The sequence below is a fragment of the Danio rerio genome, chromosome 13, assembly GCF_049306965.1.
Source record: "Danio rerio strain Tuebingen ecotype United States chromosome 13, GRCz12tu, whole genome shotgun sequence".
NCBI lineage: Eukaryota > Metazoa > Chordata > Actinopteri > Cypriniformes > Danionidae > Danio > Danio rerio.
In genome coordinates, this window is record NC_133188.1 from 27,876,910 (window position 1) to 27,895,763 (window position 18,854).

Genomic DNA, 18,854 nt, shown 5'->3' on the forward strand with positions numbered 1-18,854 from the left:
GTTTTGACAGATGAATCATGTGACTCTGAACTGAATCGTATAAATTACACATCTGGCTAATAACAGCTGGCCTAATATAGCAGGTCAACAGTCGAGGTTAACACACAAAAATAGGCTACGTTTCTAATAACATTTTTGATAGGCCTACTAAAATATCCCTGTCAAACAGCGATATTTTATTATACGAATGAATGCTTCTGAGATCTTGACAAGAATGTAACGTAAAACTCCCATCATAAATGTAAAAAAAAAATTATCATATTTTTTTATTTCATGAATTATGCCTAAATGCTAAATATGCGTACTACACACAATTAAACCAAATGTCACAGAAGTCGCTCATTTGGTTGATTTAGGCTAGACCGAAATCCGTTTAAAAAAACAGGCTTGTTTTTGGTTACTTTTTATCTTCTCGCAGTAAACTACAATGTAAACATGCTCTGATAATAAAAATGATCAAGTCTAAGTCTTCTAGAAGGAGACATATAGTGAGGCAACAGTTAACTGAGTGGTGCGCGCTGTCTGTGGGAACTGATTGCCCTCTGGCTATTGCCTTGACATTAAACTCTTCGAGGACAATTGGTTAAGTGGAGTTAACTGTTGCATATTCTCCCTGAGGTAGCTTCCTTTTTGATCTTGCCGAGACTGGCGCCTTCCAAAACAGGGCTTGTCTGCGTTATGAAATGCTTTGACTTACGGTGAGGGGTTGCCAGTTGCGCCTCAATGGAGGCTTTCTGCAGTCTTAAAGGGCCAAGACAAGCTTTAAATTGCTGTAATGCAGCGTGACAAAATCATCGTCAATTCAGTCACATCATTTTGTCCCGTCACATTTTACGGGAATCTTTGAAAGCGTTTCTTCCTCAGTTAAACATGATCCTGTTTATAATGTGAAACAGACGCATTTTTTAAAGTGAAAACTAAAATGCCAATCAAAAACATTTATTATTATCATTATTATTATTAGCTATTTTATGCATGTTGAACAAACACTTCTATGACACGTGTGATATAAAAATGTTCAGTTTATCCAGCGCTTTTATAAAGTAAATATCCCAGAAATCGTGGACGAAGAGGCCAAGGAAGTGGTTTGTTTCGCTGTATGTTTTCAATAAGAGTTCAGTTAATGAGTACGGAGGCCCGCTATACAGACATCCCCTCTGGTTAATTGCAACAAAACTTCTCAAATGGCTCCTTGCCTCCAAGACTGGAGCCCCCAGAGCAATCAATAAACCACCTCGGCAAGACAAGTATGATTAACCATGCAACATTTCTTTCAAAATCATTGTGACGTCTCAAAGAAACTGCTTGGACCAATCAGGACGAGTACGCGGAAAGTCATGTGGGTGAAATGTCAAGCCGATTGGAGGGCGGCAGGGAAAAAAGCGAACTTTTGGAAGTTTATAGCTGCGAGTGCGCTCTGCTTGGAGAGCGAGGCAAGCGTCGCAAAAGCGCGACGGCAGAAGGGAAGCGCTGCTGGACCAGAGTACAGTTCAGGACGACTCACATATTCTTGTTGTATGGCCCCTTTATCATCTATGATGAATTCTGAAGGGCCACTCTCCCAAGAAGGAAAACTACAGGAGCGCAAAAGCGCGGACAAAGAGGATGCTCAATCCAACGATAAAGCGGCTGTCAAAGGATGTAAAGGCAAAGCGCTGAGTCTCCCGTTCAGTGTGGAATCTTTAATATCAGACAGAACAAGCTCACGGACTTTATACACGTCTTCTGAAGCTGGTATTATATCTCCGACATCCGGTGCGGATGAGCGGCTGAAGCTCTCGCCCATGGCTCTTTACGCAGATAGGAAGATCCCAGTGGAGAGCGTCTCCAACCTCTCCGACTGCAAGAGAGGGGATATGGAAGAACTAAGTGACAAGGGACAGTCCGGCTGGTTTCAGACAACCTCGTACACTTCTCCGCCAAGTAAGCACCTCAGCAATAATTGTACATGATGATGCATGACAGTTTGACGATTATAAAATACATGCAGTTAAACGCGCTCAGGAATGAAGCTGAATAGCTGCTAATACATATACACAGACTTAAAAAAAAATTACACTACTATGTGATGTGCAGATGAAGATATTGATGTCATCTAATTGTAGAATTATTATCCAGTATTCCTGCTACGAATACGCATTCATTTTAACAATGAAAATTTAGTGAATACATTTTAAAAAAAATGTTCAGGCCTATGTATAATTCAGACCTTGGGGATAGACTAGTCTTTAAAATTAACTTCGGCAGAACAAAAAAGTATAAATAGCACCTGTTACCTTGCCAATGTAATTGTAATTAATCTGTTGAATGTTTTTAATAATTTCAGGGCATTCAAGTCCACCCCCCTGTACCCTCAGAAAGCACAAGAACAACCGAAAACCGCGGACCCCGTTTACCACCTCGCAGTTGCTCGCTTTGGAGAGAAAATTTCGTCAAAAACAGTATCTTTCTATTGCAGAGAGAGCGGAATTTTCCAATTCACTCAACCTCACAGAGACTCAAGTTAAAATCTGGTTTCAAAACAGACGGGCGAAGGCAAAAAGACTCCAGGAGGCCGAACTAGAGAAACTGAAACTTGCAACCAAGCCGTTATTACCTGCGTTCGCCTTTCCGTTCCCACTCGGAACACATGTTGGTTCTCCACCACTCTACGGACCGTCCAGCTCCTTTCCCAGACCTGCCTTACCAGTCCCGGGACTTTTCGGTGGGCCAGTGACCTACGGAATGTATTATTTGTCTTAACAGACTGAAGCACGTCCTTCAATTCACCGTCTGTAACTGCTGCAATTCTGCCAGTCAAAAGACGTGTGAAATTGCAAATATGTTTCCTTTATAGAACTTAAGCAAATGCAAAAATTTAAAATAAATTATTTTTGTAATCCACACGGTTTATTCCAAAAGTAATAGTACCCAAATTGGTTTTAAAAGTGCAATGAATATTCCCCTTAATACAGAAGACTTTATGCTGTATTATACAAGTATAGCCTACAGACACACCGCTATGTGAATAATTGTCTTAGTCTCAGAGAAAATATTTCCAGTAGATTATTTCAAGGGCACAGCCGATCTAGAAAGTTTCTAGAGCAGCATCATTTGTTGATGTGTGATGCGAAAATAAACTCCTGGTTTGTGCCAGTTCCAAAAAGCTCTTAAAGAAGACCTTATAATTACTATTTTTTTTTAAATTAAAGTGCTTGTTTCGACTGGCAGCAGAATAGGCCTATACCGTAAAAATAAAAGTTTTACTGTGTCATTGCTACTTTCCATAGGTCTGCCCTAATTGGGGCCTAAATGGATTGTAAGAGCCTTTTTTAAATTAATCCATGTATTTTCACTCAAACCAAATATTTTGTAGAATATTACAAAGATTGTGCTCAGATATCAAAATTAGCAAATTCTCTACTGCCAATCTGGTTACTTGTTTTTATTTCTGCCCGCTATTAGTTTCAGATATTCGATTTGTTATTTGGTTGGTCTTTATTGAATATGATCAACGAGAAACAGCATCTTCAATTACTCTATACTTTTTCTTCCCAAACCTTTTGGGACACAGAGTATTTTGGCCTGTGTTTTTTGATTTTCGCCTGTTTAGCCATAATCCCTTCAGTAGACTACATGTATGCTAGTTTGCTAGGTTGTAAGAATAATGTCTAGATTTTTTTATTATTGTAAATACACGTATATATTACAGATTTTGCATTCCCTTTGAACAAAAATACAAACAGAATTGCTGATATTTATACACTGTTTACATTTATCTTCTGTAAATTATTGTATATTTTATATGTATATACAAATTAGAAATAATCTTTTGCATTAAAATAAATCTTCACAGAAACTGATGTGTACAATGTCATTATTTAAAACCTTTCAATTCAACCTAACAGTCCTGCTGTTTTAATCACTTACGTTTAGTGAATCTAAATAAAAAGCGCTTTGTAACATTTGTGACAGCAACGCGTTGCTCCATATATTTTTCAGAAATCGACGATTGCAAAGGTTTAATTACAAACGATCAGCGCTAAATATACAAAACGAACATTTACAAGATACACGAACATGCTCCTAAAATTAATATAAAGATATAACAAAAATAATCTATTTACTGAACAGACCAAACTGTAACGGTGAGAATTCCTGGCCCATTGGGTATTAAACGCAAGCCCTTCATATAACCTCTACACGTTACAAAATTCAACCCCTGTAAATCTGATTCAAAAAAACATGTTTGTTGCAATTTGTCACAAGTTTTTTATTAGGTCCCCCATAATTACACCCCGTGTTTTTTACCTGAAGCATGAAGCGATTCAGCAAACAATTCTGTGCCATTCGTTGAAAGCAGCATCTAGAAGCACTTACATTTACTGCAATGCATAACATCCCTGAATTGAAATTAAGATACTCCGCTTGACATTTTACTTATAATCTTTTCACTACAATCATCTGTCAGGTTTTGCATTCTAAAGCCATATGCCACATAAGAAAAAAAAACCTTTTTAAAGTTTGCTTTCATGATTTTTATTATAAAAATACAGCTCTCAACAAACAAATGCTTTACTGAGCTCATGTGGTGAGCTGTTAGCGATGAAGAAAAGCTTTGGCCTATTTCTTCCTCCTTCCTCTGAAGCCTCTGACTGAGCCTTGACCGAAACAAATGGATGATGGAACTCTGAAGGAAAGATAATAATCAACAGATAGTTCTGATCACTGAGTCTACAGGGTAATGAAACTTAATCAAGTATTTATATTAATCCATGACCTAGAATCCACCCACTTGTATGAGTATCGTGGTTTTAGATTAGCTGCCTGCATTGGTTCTGTTTCCACAGGCTCTGGGGTCAGCGAAAAATCCATGGACTCAGAGCTTTCTTGTTGCAGAACGGTTGCAGAAACTTCCATATGTGCATCCTTCTTCTGTTGAGTCTTTTTTTCTGTTGTTCTGTTGATGTGATTATCATGCTTAAAATTAGCACATAATAAAAAAGCCAAAATGTAATGACAAAACTGACATTCTGTATTAACACCAAACCTTCCGATCTTCTTTGACTTGTCAAATCTGAAGTCCGCTGGATAGCTATGCGTTCTGATTAGATGATCTTTCCTTTCTTTGCTCGTTTTGAATTTCAGTCCACATCCTTCAACCAAGCACTCATACTGAAAAGCAATATTAGTAAAACAGAATTAACAGATGTTTATCAGAGAAAAAGCAGAGAAAAAAATATATTTGCTGGTTTAAATGGCGTATCGAGAGTAGGGAAGATATATAATGATATATGTACTAATATTTAATTTCACTTATTTTTGCTTCTTTTAAAATGAGTTTCAACGTTTTAAGCGCCAAAATGAATCAGTATTTCCTCAACCAAACTGTTCCAAAATTGTATTTAAATTTTTTTCTGCTGTATACAAAGAATATATTTTGAAGAATTTCGGTAACCCATAGCCACTGTCTGACATCCATCATAGGAAAATATACAATGAAAGTCAATGGCTAGCATTATAAAAAATATTATAATAAAAATAAAACGTGTATTTTTGGGCGTTTAACAGAAAATAGTCAAAGATGACAGAACTGTCATTTTTGTGTTAGAACTATTCCTACTACAACTTGCGGATGAAACCAGTAGATGGCAGCATTTCTCTTGGATCTAGTTAAATGTGAAGCTTACTTCTGTGAGTAAATGTTTTTACAGTTTTTCTAATCTGGTAGGCATTTACACAAATAATTCATATAAGAATTCTCTCTAATATATTTGTTTTATCAATCTGTGGTCAATTTATATATCTATAACAGTTAACAGTAGTCAACATATACACTGGATCAAAAACTTTTATCAAAGTGGTCCTAAAACTATTGACTTATTTAGAGGTTTTGCTAATGTCCTAAAAACAACAACACCCATTTTTAGCTTGACAATTTTGATCATTTTTTTATATACTTCAAATGATTTATCCACAATTCACACGATTCTATAATGAATCACGTGGCCACAATATATATATAATACAGTTGAGTCAGAACTATTAGCCCCACTGAATAATTCCCCCTTCCCACCCTATCAAACATAATAGTTTTAATTACTCATTTCTAATAACTGATTTATTTTATCTTTGCCATGATGACAGTAAATAATATTTTACTAGACATTTTTCAAGAAACTTCTATATTGCTTAAAGTGACATTTAAATGCTTAACTGGGTTAATTAGTTTAACTAGGCAGGTTAGGGTAATTAGGCAAGTCATTGTATAACAATGGTTTGTTCTGTAGACTATCGAAAAACCAGATATCTTAAAACGGGTTGATAATTTTGAACTTAAAATGGTTCTTAAAAAAATTTAATACAATTTATTGTAGCCTAAATAAAACAAATAAGACTTTCTCCAGAAGAAAAAATGTTATCAGACAAACAGAAAATTTCCATGCTCTGTTAAACATCGTTTGGGAAATATTAAAAAAAGAAAAACAATTCAAAGGGTGATATCACTCACTGCACTCCAATCTGGCTTTAAAAATGTCCTAAAACTATTAAACAACACCCATTCTTGGCTTGGGACCATTTTGATTAACTTTTTTGATACACTTCAAATGTTGACTAAAGTATAAATCTACATCTACCACACATTCACACAATGCTATCATTATTGGCCACAACACTTTATATATCACTCTCTACACTCCAAAATGGTATTGAAAATGAGATTACCATGCATTGTTTCTCCGCCATGATCTGGAAGAGAGAGTCATGCCACTCCAATATGTGGATCTCCAGCAGGCGATTTGATGGAAACGATCGCTTACAGTTGGAGCACACGTTTCGATGTAATGCATTGTAGTGGTGCTCATATCCTTCCAGTGTGTCGAATAATTGTTTGCATCCTGCAATGTGACACCTGAACTCAGAGATACTGGGAAGAGGTTTAAGATATAAGTGGCACATTAGTATTAAGTCACAAGGATGTTGCTCAAGACGTTTCAGTCTTTTCCAATTGTGGAGTCATTAATTGTATTCTTGATGGTGGAAATTCACTGGCACAAAGGTTTTTAAAATAGGTCTGCAGGCTGGGAGGAAGCACTATTGGAAATGATTAAAATTTTTGGGCGGGGGAAAAACTTATAAAGTATAAAATAAATGACAATTAATAAATAAGTAAATACTTCATAAACAGGATGATGGTCATTTTAAATCATATGTAATAAAAGAAACTATTTATATAATTCATAAAATAATAAATAAAAATGAAATACTAACTAACAAATAAAGAAAATAATAAAAATAAATAGAAAAATGATATATTGTAAACAATCTCAAACTCAATCTCTCTCTCTCTCTCTCTCTCTCTCTCATATAATATAAGAAATTATCTTAACAAAAATAAAAAAATATTAATATTAATTAAATGAACATTAAAGATCCATATATACTATTTATTCTTTATAAAAAATATTAGGTCTTTATCCACTTTATTTTTCACCTAGGGGATAGTGTTTTTTTCCAGTGTCTTTTCCTGCCAGCTATACTTTTAGCTTTATAAAATTGCTCTTCACGCTGCTTGATTAGCATTCATATAACATTGTATAACTTGAGTGCACTGTATTAATGTAAACTCACTGGTGCAAACACTTTTACCATATGCAGATCCTTGAAATTATTCTGATTATTTTCCTGCAACAGCTAATGAAATCTTGCACATTTACAAAACACAGCTTACTTCCAAAAAAAAAAACACAGTTTACTTAAAAAAAAAACACCCAGGGGCTTTTTATTGAACAATGATTGTATTTGGGAAAAGATTGAAAACTCTGTAAAAATCAAATTACCTTATACACAGTAACTGTTTTAATTCTGACAACACTAATACTATCAGTAGTCATCAGAAGTCACATAAAAGATACATTTGACAGCTACACAAAACAAAACCACCAACTAACTACATGAAACATACTTTAATGTTTAACAAACTCTGATTTATTAGCGGTTTTGATAATTAACAAAAGTCATCTCAGTAAGAAAATCACTCACGTTGGAGGCTGTTTGTCATCCACAAATGACGTCACGATATTCTGTAGGTACATGTGTCTGTTTATGTCGCCATCCTGTTGAAGAAACATCACACATGTCATTGCTGGTCACGTCGTCACGCTGAGAAGTAAACATGCGTTGTACGGCACTTTCCTGTAGTGCAACCGATAAAACACAATAGTTTTACCTCAAAATATTCATCTTCCACAGCAAATCGAAGTCGTTGAGGTCTGAATTCAAAAGGTGATACAGCTTTTTCTTCTCCAGCTTCGGCTTTTTGTTGTATATCATGCCTCTTGGATTCCCTGTTTTCAGTTACCGGTATGTTCTTTGCCAGAATTTGTGGTGTAGTAGAGGCCAAAAATTCAATTATTTCGGGTTGCAACATTATATGTTATTAAATATAAGTTAACACAAACATACTCTCTGCGAGCACCCGCCTTTCGATTGCCTGTTCAAAAGCCTTTCAAAATAAAAGCCGCTTTATTGGATTGACGGCACCCAGAGCTTGCGAGAAAGTATACATTTTTATATTGTTTCAAAACAAAGTGTTAGCCAATTAAAAAATGTATTATATATACATCCATAGGAGGCTGTAACAGTCTGTACACACAAGTGAGACTACGTAAAAAACAAAACAAAAATAAAAGCAAAATAAAAGTAGCTAAAAACAAACCTGCACCTGCAAAATATAACCACTTGATGTCAGCAAAGTTATTTTCGCAATTCGATCCCTTTTCCGGACTGTTTGTCCTATCGAAGATGCTGCAACCGTGTGTTCATGCAGCTGAAATTCCCATTCATTCATTTTCTTTTCGGTTTGGTCCCTTTATTAACTTAGGGTTGCCACAGAGGAATGAACCGCCAACTTATTGAGCATATGATTTACACAACGGATGCCCTTCCAGCTGCAACCCATCATTGGGAAAATACCCTCATTCATTTACATTTACATTTAGTCATTTAGCAGACGCTTTTATCCAAAGCGACTTACAAATGAGGACAAGGAAGCAATTTACACAAGAGCAACAATGAATAAGTACTAAAGGCAAGTTTCAGGTCTCATTCATTCATTCTTTCATTCATTTTCTTTTCGGCTTAGTCCCTTTATTAATCTGAGGTCGCTACAGTGAAATGAACCGGCAACTTATCCAGCATATGTTTTATGCTGCGGATGTATTTCCTGCTGCAACCCAACATTGGGAAACACCCACACACTCTTGCACACACTCACATACACTACGGACAGTTTAGCCTATTCAATTCACCTATACCGGCATGTCTTTGGATTGTGGGGGAAACCGAAGCACCTGGACGAAACCCATGCGAACACGGGGAGAACATGCAAACTCCACACAGAAATGCCAACTGACCCAGCCGAGGCCACCGTGTTGCCATATCCTCATATATTAAAGTATTAAAGAAAATATCACTGCAAGAAGTAAGCTTTAAAATATTTGTAAAAAATGTGTCACTTTTACTATTCATGGCATTTTTGCCTTGGCTATTTATTAATAGTCAAGTGCTTCATTGTTGGATTTTCACTCTAATTATTTTTATAATAGCTTATAACTATTTTAAAAGTAGGTTAAATATTTAAAAAAGATCAATCAATATATAACATCTGGATTTATTTGGTGATAATTTTTAGTTTTCTCCCTGTGTCTTCAGTTGAACTCTTTGTCCCGGATAGTCTTTTGTAATATCCTTTTAGTAATAACGAACAAAACCCACATCCTCAATGACATCATCCTCCAGGTGATGACAAAATCTCATCTCAGCACAAATTTACAAAACCGCTCTTCCTATAATTTCATAAATTCACCTGAAACAATTTGTATGCTTTTGTGAAGTTGTGCCTCAAAGAATATCAGTGTAATAAATAAAATTAATTATAAATTAAATTAATTGGCACTGGAGGCCCAGAGTAGCATTTTATTAATGCAAATTGTTTAGAAAATGTTATACTATGTATAAACAAAATCACAATAGTCAAGAAAGAAGTCAAAAGTAAAAAAAAAAGAAACTAAAAGGACTATATAGTATTTAGTGCTGTAATATTTAGTTATTTTTTTAGTAGCACAAATTATGTATAAGAATAGTAATGTATACATTTATAGTCCAATTATACCATCTTGCTAAATGTTGACAATGCAAAAAAAAAAAAAAAAAAATCCACCTTGGGAGCTTAACCAGATTGTGCAGCTTTTGTTTCAGTTACAGATTTGAAAAAAAAAAAAACAAGTCAGCTGTTTTATTATGGAAAATAAATAAAATCTTAATTATAGATAAATTAATAATCAAACGCATAAGAATAAAAATAAATAAATAAATGTATGAATAATTATATTATATTATATTATATTAAATTATATTATATTATATTTTAACAATCACAAAGTCCTAAGATACAGATATAATAACTATTAACTATTTAGCGTATTATGATATTGATGCTTCATAAGAAAACGGTCACATTGACCGGTCTGTGACTCATTACTGACCAGTTTGTTATTACCGGATGAGGAGGTCGTAAACTTCTATGCTAATTTACCGTATAACCGAGGCGGAGCTTTAACTTTCAAGTAGCCCGAGTTTGTTCCCACAGACAGCAGCAGCAGCCCTCGAGTCCCGGAGCGAGAGCACACACAGCACAGCGAGCCATGCGATACACTGGACTATTTATAACGCTGCTTTCTTTCGTTTATACATGGGGTGAGCGCACAGATATGTGAGGATTCTTTAACAGCGAGTCATGTCAGTTTGCGTGATGTGTTTTACATGTAATTTAATCCTGTGGTGGTGATTTGTTTGTTGCTGTAGAGAGTCTGGAGGCTTTACCTCATGTGATGCGCTATGATGTGGTCCGGCTTCAGGCATTGAGAGGGAGAACCAGAAGAAGCGCCTCTTCCCTCCAGGTCCTTACTTTAATAACTGACTTATTGACATTTACACTGGATGATTGAGTTACTTTTATTCATGCTTGCTTGCTTTGATTTATTTAGAAATATCCTGAGCAACTTGAATATGATGTGGCTATAGATGGGAGAAACTTGACAATATCTTTGCACAGAAATAGGTGAGAATGGGACTGTCTATTGCAACAATGTATGTTAATACTATGTGGAGGCATTGCATTTATACTCGTCCTTTGTTTTATAGAGAACTTTTAGGGAAACAATACACTTTGACACATTATGGCGAAGATGGGATTTCCGAGACAAAGTCATCAAACAAATTTGTATGTGGAAATTTTCAACTAACATGTTAATTTGCTGTATGTTTGACACAGTGTGTGTATATGAAGCTTAATGCTATTGTCTTTTGTGTTCATATCAGAATCACTGCTACTATCATGGACACATCCATAATTTTGAAGATTCCTCAGTCAGCGTGGGACTTTGTTCTGGAATGGAGTAAGAAAAATTAAATATTAAGCAACTTTTGAAAAGAATAGATTGAACATCAAATATGTTGTAAAATATACATAAATATATATTAAATATTCTTGATGTCTACTTTGTGTAGAGTAAAAACATTGATTCGCAGTTGCATTTCTTTGGAAAACATTGACAAATGCTTACAAAATTTCCACTAATATTTAATGCATGTATTCTTGTTGTTGTACAGAGGATTTCTGAGAGTGAACGATCAGGTTTATTTGATAGAGCCCTTGGAAGAGTCTTTGGATGGGGACCATGCTATTTACAAGCAAGAGCATTTAAGGACCAAGCGAGGGGCCTATGGATACATTAATGACACAGTCTATGACCTTGGCCCAAAGTCTAGTGGGCTGTATAAAGGAAAAAATATGGTAATGATTTTATAATAATCTGTTATTAAACCTAAGCTGTAATTATTTCAGTGATATTTTTAGCATTTTATATTTAACCATATATTTAGTGACGGTTTTCAATGGAGAGAATTGTTATTATTATTAAGCAGAATGTTTAATTTGTACCTCAGCATCTTTTTATCTTACCAGTTTTATGACAAAAACTTTATGTCATCTGCCATTTAGAGAAACAAAGCCCCGAGAGGAGGACAGCAGATCGTTGAGATGGTTTTAGTTGTTGATAATACAGAGGTATGAAATGTGGTTTAATGAAAAATAGATATTGACTGCAGTGTTTTGTTTATATTATTAAAATTCATCAATACATTTTCTTTAGTACAAGAAGTTTGGAAGTTTTAAGAAAATAGAAGAAAGAATGATGCTGGTCGCAAACCACGTAGACAAGGTATACTACGACTTTTGATTTGTTTGATCTGCATGACATTATATATTGTGAAAAGGATTTTCAAAGTAATATTTTTAATATTTTCCTCCTTACCTTTAGCTTTACCGGCCTTTAAACATACGTGTCATGTTGGTTGGACTGGAGGTTTGGTCTCAAAGAGACTTAATTGATGTCAGCAGTAGGCCAAATCTTACTCTGGAACGGTTTTTAAAATGGCGTCGCGATAGCCTGCTTCAGAGGAAGAAACATGATAATGCCCATTTTATTACGTGAGTCACTGATTGCTCATTTTAATCTTCTGTGTTGATCATGTATACTGTCTGCATTTTTCCCTTTAAACAATTTTTATTATACAATGTATATGGTTATATCTCATGATGTCATGAGTATAGTATAACTACATTTTAAGTACTGTGCAATATTAAATAACTGCATGTGCTTACTAAATGTTTAGGTTTATGTTTAAGGGTTAGTTGCACACAATATTGCATAATTTATTATTATTGCTTTACTAATTACATGGAGCATGTGTGACAAACATACTGTAAATATCAGCGAAATATCCATTTATGACCGTTGTTCTTTTTTTATTCAGTGGTATTGATTTTGAAGGGTCCACAGTTGGGTTGGCTACATTATATGCAATGTGCTCTTCTTCATCCTCTGGTGCTGTGAATGAGGTATACCTATGAGTGTGTTTGTTTGTGTAAATAATGGATTAAGACTTATCACTGATGTTGGAAGGTAGTGGTAAATAGCATTAATTAAGATGTGCTTTCTTTTCAAAGGACCACAACAGCAATCCCATTGCAGTGGCTTCTACAGTTGCACATGAAATGGGACATAATCTGGGAATGTCACATGATGATTCAAGCTGTGGATGCTCCTCTAACAAGGGCTGCATTATGGGAGATACCATTGGGTGAGTCTCAGTAAAAATACTTCAGAAATGCAAGGCCATGAGAGAATCACTTATTGGTTTGCAAACATATGCAGTGAGGTGTGTGTGTGTGTGCGTGTGTGCGTGCGTGCGTGCGTGGGTGTGTGTATACACACATCTTACTGCATATGTTTGCAAACTAAAGTGCAAACATTATAAAAATGTATATTATTTATATAAACTGTATATATATTTTTTATAATCAGTGTGTTTAGTCAAAAGCCCCCAATAGACAAAAATGAACTTTAAATATGCTGATGATATATGTTCTTAATTGTAATAACAAAGTGTGAATGCTGGACACTTCGTGCACTCAACTGTTGCAGCTATCATTACGCAGTAGGAGGGCGGGGCTTTCAGACTCTATGCTGAATGGTAGAATGAGATCATAACGTTCAACTCTAGATAATCGAGTGCATTGCATAGCATTTTAAGTCGTTCACTGACCATAATTTTCTTACATACTCTTCCAACAGGTCTATTTACCCAGATTCATTCAGTACTTGCAGTCAGTCATCTTTAAAGGCGTTTTTGGAGAACTATGACACCAACTGTCTAATAGATGTGCCAAATGAGGGTCAGATATATGGAGGTCCAGTTTGTGGAAATGCCTTCGTTGAAAAAGGCGAGGAGTGTGACTGCGGAACTGTTGAGGTTTGTCACTTTTGTTTATATATAAAAAAAAAAAAATGTTGGTTTCTCAGTTACAGCATGACATCACTAAAATTGATGTGTGTATTTGAGTCTATATATATATATATACACACACACACACACACACACACACACACACTATATATATGACAATTTATTATTTCTCCAAAGACCCATGACTCTTTTGTCTCTCAGTGGAATTATATCATCATTAATATCATTATCACAATAAATATAAAAAAATATTGTTATTATATAAGTCCACATCACCTGTTGCTAGTGGAATGGCATTTGGGTGAATTAAACAATGATAATTAATAAAATGAATCTTCATTTTGGGTTTGCGGTTTCTTTTAATGATGAAAGTTTTGTGTCTCAGTTAGTGGTTCAAAAGGTGTAAATTTCTAATGTGTTTACAAAATACAGTAAAACAGCTATTGTAAATGTTAATATAGTTTAAAGTACAATAACTGTTATATTAACTGATTTCTATTGTAATATATTCTAAATATAGAATATTTTCCTATAACCAGTAGTTTTCAGTGTCACATAATCTCTCAGAATGAATTCTAATAGGATGCTGTGGTCCTAGAGGAACATTTGTTAATAATAATTCTTAAATCTTTTTGATTTCATAAAAAAACATTCATTTGTGCACTGAGGTACTCATTACTTAAAGTTTATAATCACATGAGGGTGAATAAATAAGTACAACATCTTCACTGTGTTGTGAACTAACCCATTAATTTTTCATGCTGAAAAAAGTTATATTTAAAAAAACATTTAAGTAATTGTGTGTTCAGCAAAAAAAACATGCATTTTGTTGACCCATGAAAACTGATATGATTTTAGGAATGCAACAACCCCTGCTGTAATGCCACCACTTGTCGACTAACTGAAGGTGCCCGTTGTGCACATGGCGAGTGCTGCCACAATTGCCAGGTATCAGAAAAGCTGCCCATCAGACTCAATACCGAACACAATTTTGAACTTGTTCTGAACATGTGAAAGTAAATTACATCTCAGTTTGTCTCATTCATCCGCCATTCTAGCTGAAACATACAGGCAGCCTGTGCAGAAAAAGTGCTCACGACTGTGATTTGGACGAATACTGTACAGGAGAGTCAGCTTTCTGTCCTGAAGATGATTATAAGATGAATGGACTCCCCTGCAATTATAATCAGGGATACTGTTACAACGGACAATGTCCAACACACAAGGAACACTGCAAGATGCTGTGGGGATCAGGTACTCATTTCTCAAATACTGCATTATGGATCATTTACTACTACTGTTTTACTATTTCAGTGTTTAATAATCAGCGTTTTTTTATTAAATGAAGTTTCATACAAGTATTTTTGCTATAACCTGTAATATCCCTGTGCTTAGGTGCTGATGTGGATGATGACGCCTGCTTTCAGTATAATGTGATTGACAGAACCTCCAAAAGCGCTGAGTAAGTTCAACCTTCCTTTTTTTTTGATGGCTGAAGGCTAAAGACTTTTGTTTTCTAACAAGACTTTTTAAAAAAAACCTATAGACACCGAAAATGTGGGAGAATATACTGTTATGGTGGGAATCCTTTTCCAAAAACCAACAAAAAAGCAAATGTAAATGTTCAATCAAGAACCTGCTACATGGCTTTGGATTCATCACCCACAGAAGACTTAGGCATGGTTCCTACAGGCACCAAATGTGGCACAAATAAGGTCATTAAAGAATCAATGTGTAAAAATACCCAGTGGACAAAAGCTTTATTTATTCATTTATTTCCAATATATTTTTCAATCAACAGGTGTGTTACAAAAGCCTTTGCCTCGATATCAGTATGTACGGCACTGAGAACTGCTCGAATAAATGCAACAATCGTGGGGTATATGATTTAATTCTAACTTTTCGTTTTTATGTATATAAATTTTATTATTTATTTATTTTAAAGTGTATTTATCATTTTTAAAGTTATAATGTCCTGCTTGTCATAAATTCATTTTGTGTTCTATTAATAAGTCGTTTTAAAAACAGTATATTGTCTTGTCTGGAAAATATATTGTTGAATGCATAAACACATGTAACTTTATTGTCTACTTATATTTTAAAGGTGTGCAACCACGAGTTGAAGTGTCACTGCGATCCAGGCTGGGCACCACCCTATTGTGATATTCAACTCTCAGAACTTCACAAAAGTAAAACAATTACATTCCATTATATTCTGAATTACCTCAAGGTATTCAACCGAAAACTAATTCTATTTACTGTCAACTGTCTGATTTTCATCTTCAGTGAGAAAATCTGTGGTTATTGGTGTTACTACATCTTTAGCCATCCTTGTGCTGATCATTATTATTGGAGCGCTGGTGTATAACAGAAACAAAATAACAGAATTTAGAAAGAAAAGGTAAGACGTCTTATTGATTTCTGTGATCATTCATTTATGGTTGTATGCATTACAATTGTTTTGAGATTAAAGTAGCACTTTCTTTTTCTAAAAGGCCACAGAAGGGCATCCACTCTTCTTCAGGCCAATGCAATCCTGCATTTCAACCAGGAAGCGCAAAGAACAGCCCCAGAATTGCACAGCCACGTATCAGTCAACCAACTTTCCTTGAGTCGTCTGCTACTCAGGCCTGTAAACCTCTTCGGTCTGCGGCTATGCCCTGTAGACCAGCACCAATGGTAAAATTTAGGCTTGAAATGAGCTGCTTAATTTTATATTTTGTATTGAATGTTATTTTTAGAATAAATGATGAAGGAAATTACTGAATATAAATCTAAATACCACTTTTTTTTGCATTACGCACAGCCTCCAAAGAATGCACCACAGACCAGAAATGAACAGGTAGTTCATCTTCTGCAACAATTAAGCATTTGTATTTGATTCTATTCCTGAATAAAAATCTTTAATGTTTAAACATGTTTTTTTTTTTTAGATAATGAAGCCTCCTGTACCACCTTCTGCCATTTCCAAAAATATTTATCCTCCTCAGGTGAGAAAATCTTAATTAGCATTTACAAAGTTGGGTATTTTGGTAATGCTTTTTGGAAATAAAGAAATACTTTTATTCAGCAATAATACGGTAAATTGATCAAAAGTGACAGGAAAGACATATAAAATGGTACAAAAGATATTTACATTAAATAAATAAGGATAGTTTATTAACACATTTTTGTTAACCAAATTAGAATAATTAAATTATTTTTGAAGAGTCATGTGACACTGAGGACTGAAAATTCTGCAATTATAAGAATGATTAGAATTTTAGTATATAGAATAATATTTATTTTTAAAATATAGTATTTTTTATGTAATATTTTTGTAATTTTTGTAATATTTGTTATATTTCTCAATATATTTATAATCAAATAAATGTGAACATCGAAAAGTCTTCTTTTAGAATGATTTACAAATCCTCTTTAAATTTTGAACAGTAGTGTACATACAGTACTGAATAATAATAGTCCATATAATTGTCAATTTAATGGAGGTACTTTTAATGACTAAGCTCACTTCAGAAATGATATGAAGGTAAAGCAGTTTGTCCTTGTGAAACTAAAGAGTGTTGTGAGACTTATGTCTTGTCTAAATTTTGTTTTAGGCAAAACCCCTACTGCCAGCAGCTAAACCCCTGCCTCCTTCAAGACCATTACCACCACTGGCATCTAAAGCTGTAAGAGCACATTTTTTCTAAAAGATTTGGTCTTGATTCAATTTGCTGCACTCTATATTACATAAATAACATACAAATATCTCTATTTGTTTGCATATACTGTAGGTGACTAAATCCAAATCACCTCCAGTGCCTCCTGTGAAACCCAGCGGGCCTCAGCCAGTATTCACTCCACCTCAGGTAATCTTTTATCACTTTGCATAGTGAAATATCTTAAAGAGATTTACATAAAATCTCATACTCCAATAGTTACAAATCTTGATGAGATTTATTGCTTCTGTTGTTCACAAAGGAAGATATTCTGAAGAATTGACCTCATTAGCCATTGACCTCATTAAACTTTTTTTCAACCTTTTTGTCCCCATTATGGATGCCAAAGGCTTCAACATTCTTCAGAATATCTTGTTTTGTGTTAAACAGTGGTTGAGTAACAAGTGATGACAAAATTAATTGAATAATGAACTGTCTCTTAATTCAAATATTTTTGAGCGTTTATACAGTCTAATTGTGTGAATGAATGTCAGTGCTTTAAAATCTCTTTTGCATCTACTTTAGGTAATCCAGAAAGTTGCACTGAAACCTCCAGCGTGGCCCAGATGATCTGGAGCAGTATGAGTTACTATGAATCACTGGGAGCCTCAGAAGAAGCGGTTCATGAGCTGAACAAAGCTCTTTCTTTGTGGTGTGGCTCTGAATAGTAAGATGACGTTAAGGAAGGGAAAGATGGTGACCGAATTTGCACTCAAGGAATCACTCACTTTACTGATTTGGTACGATTTGTTTGTACTGTCGTCTGCTGAATTTTGTGCTTTCTTTATTATCTATTTATTTTAGGCTATTTTAATTTTAAAGAATGTTATTCAGCTGTTTACAGTCAGCAGTTTCTGACTGACTCCATGTAAGTCTACTAAGTGAGAAAGGAAAGAGTCTGTCATGCAGTATAAAAGTGTGTTCATTCATGTTTCTGAAACGTCATGTATTTGGCATTTTATATCTTTAAATTGAAATCTTATTTTCATTATTTTAGGTAATTTCTTGTAATTTCAACATACTTTATCTATTTGGTCTTGTTTACCTCATTTCCTTTTTACAATATTTAACTTTCATACGTTTTTCTTGTGATCCTTTTGCACTCAGACTAAGGCAAACATTTGTTTTGCCCGCCTAATGTTTAGACTTCAAGTTTGCAATGATCTCAGCTGGGCTGATTTTACTCTTTAAATGTGAGAATGCTCTCTTTTTTATTCTGTGTACTGTAATAAACTTTTTCACGTTTCTCAAAATGTCTTTATACTCATTTAATATTTCAAATCGCATTTTCAAGTGAGCGAA

The 18,854-nt window shown here is 34.6% G+C and overlaps 3 protein-coding genes across 5 annotated transcripts; 2 read left to right on the plus strand and 1 right to left on the minus strand.

The window, feature by feature from the left end:
- The first annotated feature begins 1,406 nt into the window (after positions 1-1,406).
- Positions 1,407-3,838, plus strand: msx3 (muscle segment homeobox 3). The gene is made up of 2 exons (NM_131272.2): positions 1,407-1,923; positions 2,327-3,838. Exons 1-2 carry the CDS (start codon positions 1,518-1,520, stop codon positions 2,740-2,742), a joined length of 822 nt encoding a protein of 273 aa, NP_571347.2. The 5' UTR covers positions 1,407-1,517; the 3' UTR covers positions 2,743-3,838.
- A 664-nt stretch (positions 3,839-4,502) lies between these two features.
- On the minus strand, positions 4,503-8,427 carry znf511 (zinc finger protein 511). Its single transcript, NM_001004531.1, has 6 exons — positions 8,210-8,427; positions 8,023-8,096; positions 6,706-6,907; positions 5,030-5,154; positions 4,775-4,939; positions 4,503-4,669 (listed from the first exon to the last, which is right to left on the minus strand). Exons 1-6 carry the CDS (start codon positions 8,408-8,410, stop codon positions 4,603-4,605), a joined length of 834 nt encoding a protein of 277 aa, NP_001004531.1. The 5' UTR covers positions 8,411-8,427; the 3' UTR covers positions 4,503-4,602.
- adam8a (ADAM metallopeptidase domain 8a) lies at positions 8,102-18,805 on the plus strand. Of its 3 annotated transcripts, none has more exons than XM_073919410.1 (25): positions 8,102-8,265; positions 10,846-10,940; positions 11,028-11,101; positions 11,185-11,263; positions 11,362-11,438; positions 11,653-11,836; positions 12,044-12,109; positions 12,195-12,263; positions 12,363-12,532; positions 12,859-12,943; positions 13,052-13,185; positions 13,680-13,857; positions 14,710-14,799; positions 14,910-15,105; positions 15,247-15,313; positions 15,398-15,566; positions 15,653-15,730; positions 15,956-16,040; positions 16,138-16,252; positions 16,347-16,530; positions 16,658-16,693; positions 16,785-16,841; positions 17,451-17,522; positions 17,628-17,702; positions 18,078-18,805. In XM_073919410.1, the coding sequence occupies exons 2-25, from the start codon at positions 10,872-10,874 to the stop codon at positions 18,120-18,122; spliced, it is 2,454 nt and encodes an 817-aa protein (XP_073775511.1). In that variant the 5' UTR covers positions 8,102-8,265; positions 10,846-10,871; the 3' UTR covers positions 18,123-18,805. The 3 variants fall into 3 exon arrangements, with proteins under 3 accessions (XP_073775511.1, XP_068081042.1, NP_956931.1); XM_068224941.1 differs by lacking the exon at positions 8,102-8,265 and adding an exon at positions 10,633-10,753; NM_200637.1 differs by lacking the exon at positions 8,102-8,265 and adding an exon at positions 10,650-10,737.
- The last annotated feature ends 49 nt before the right edge of the window (positions 18,806-18,854 follow it).

Bases quoted from the DNA above. Each gene is read 5' to 3' on its own strand.
- msx3 (NM_131272.2), top strand. From the start codon at position 1,518: ATGGCCCCTTTATCATCTATGATGAATTCTGAAGGGCCACTCTCCCAA. The intron at 1,924-2,326 runs GTAAGCACCTCA...TAATAATTTCAG, and splicing joins CTCGTACACTTCTCCGCCAA to GGCATTCAAGTCCACCCCCC.
- znf511 (NM_001004531.1), bottom strand. From the start codon at position 8,410: ATGTTGCAACCCGAAATAATTGAATTTTTGGCCTCTACTACACCACAA. The intron at 8,097-8,209 runs GTAAAACTATTG...TTTCTTCAACAG, and splicing joins TGGAAGATGAATATTTTGAG to GATGGCGACATAAACAGACA. The intron at 6,908-8,022 runs GTGAGTGATTTT...ACCTCTTCCCAG, and splicing joins GATGACAAACAGCCTCCAAC to TATCTCTGAGTTCAGGTGTC.
- adam8a (NM_200637.1), top strand. From the start codon at position 10,686: ATGCGATACACTGGACTATTTATAACGCTGCTTTCTTTCGTTTATACA. The intron at 11,102-11,184 runs GTGAGAATGGGA...TTTGTTTTATAG, and splicing joins ATATCTTTGCACAGAAATAG to AGAACTTTTAGGGAAACAAT. The intron at 12,533-12,858 runs GTGAGTCACTGA...TTTTTTATTCAG, and splicing joins GATAATGCCCATTTTATTAC to TGGTATTGATTTTGAAGGGT.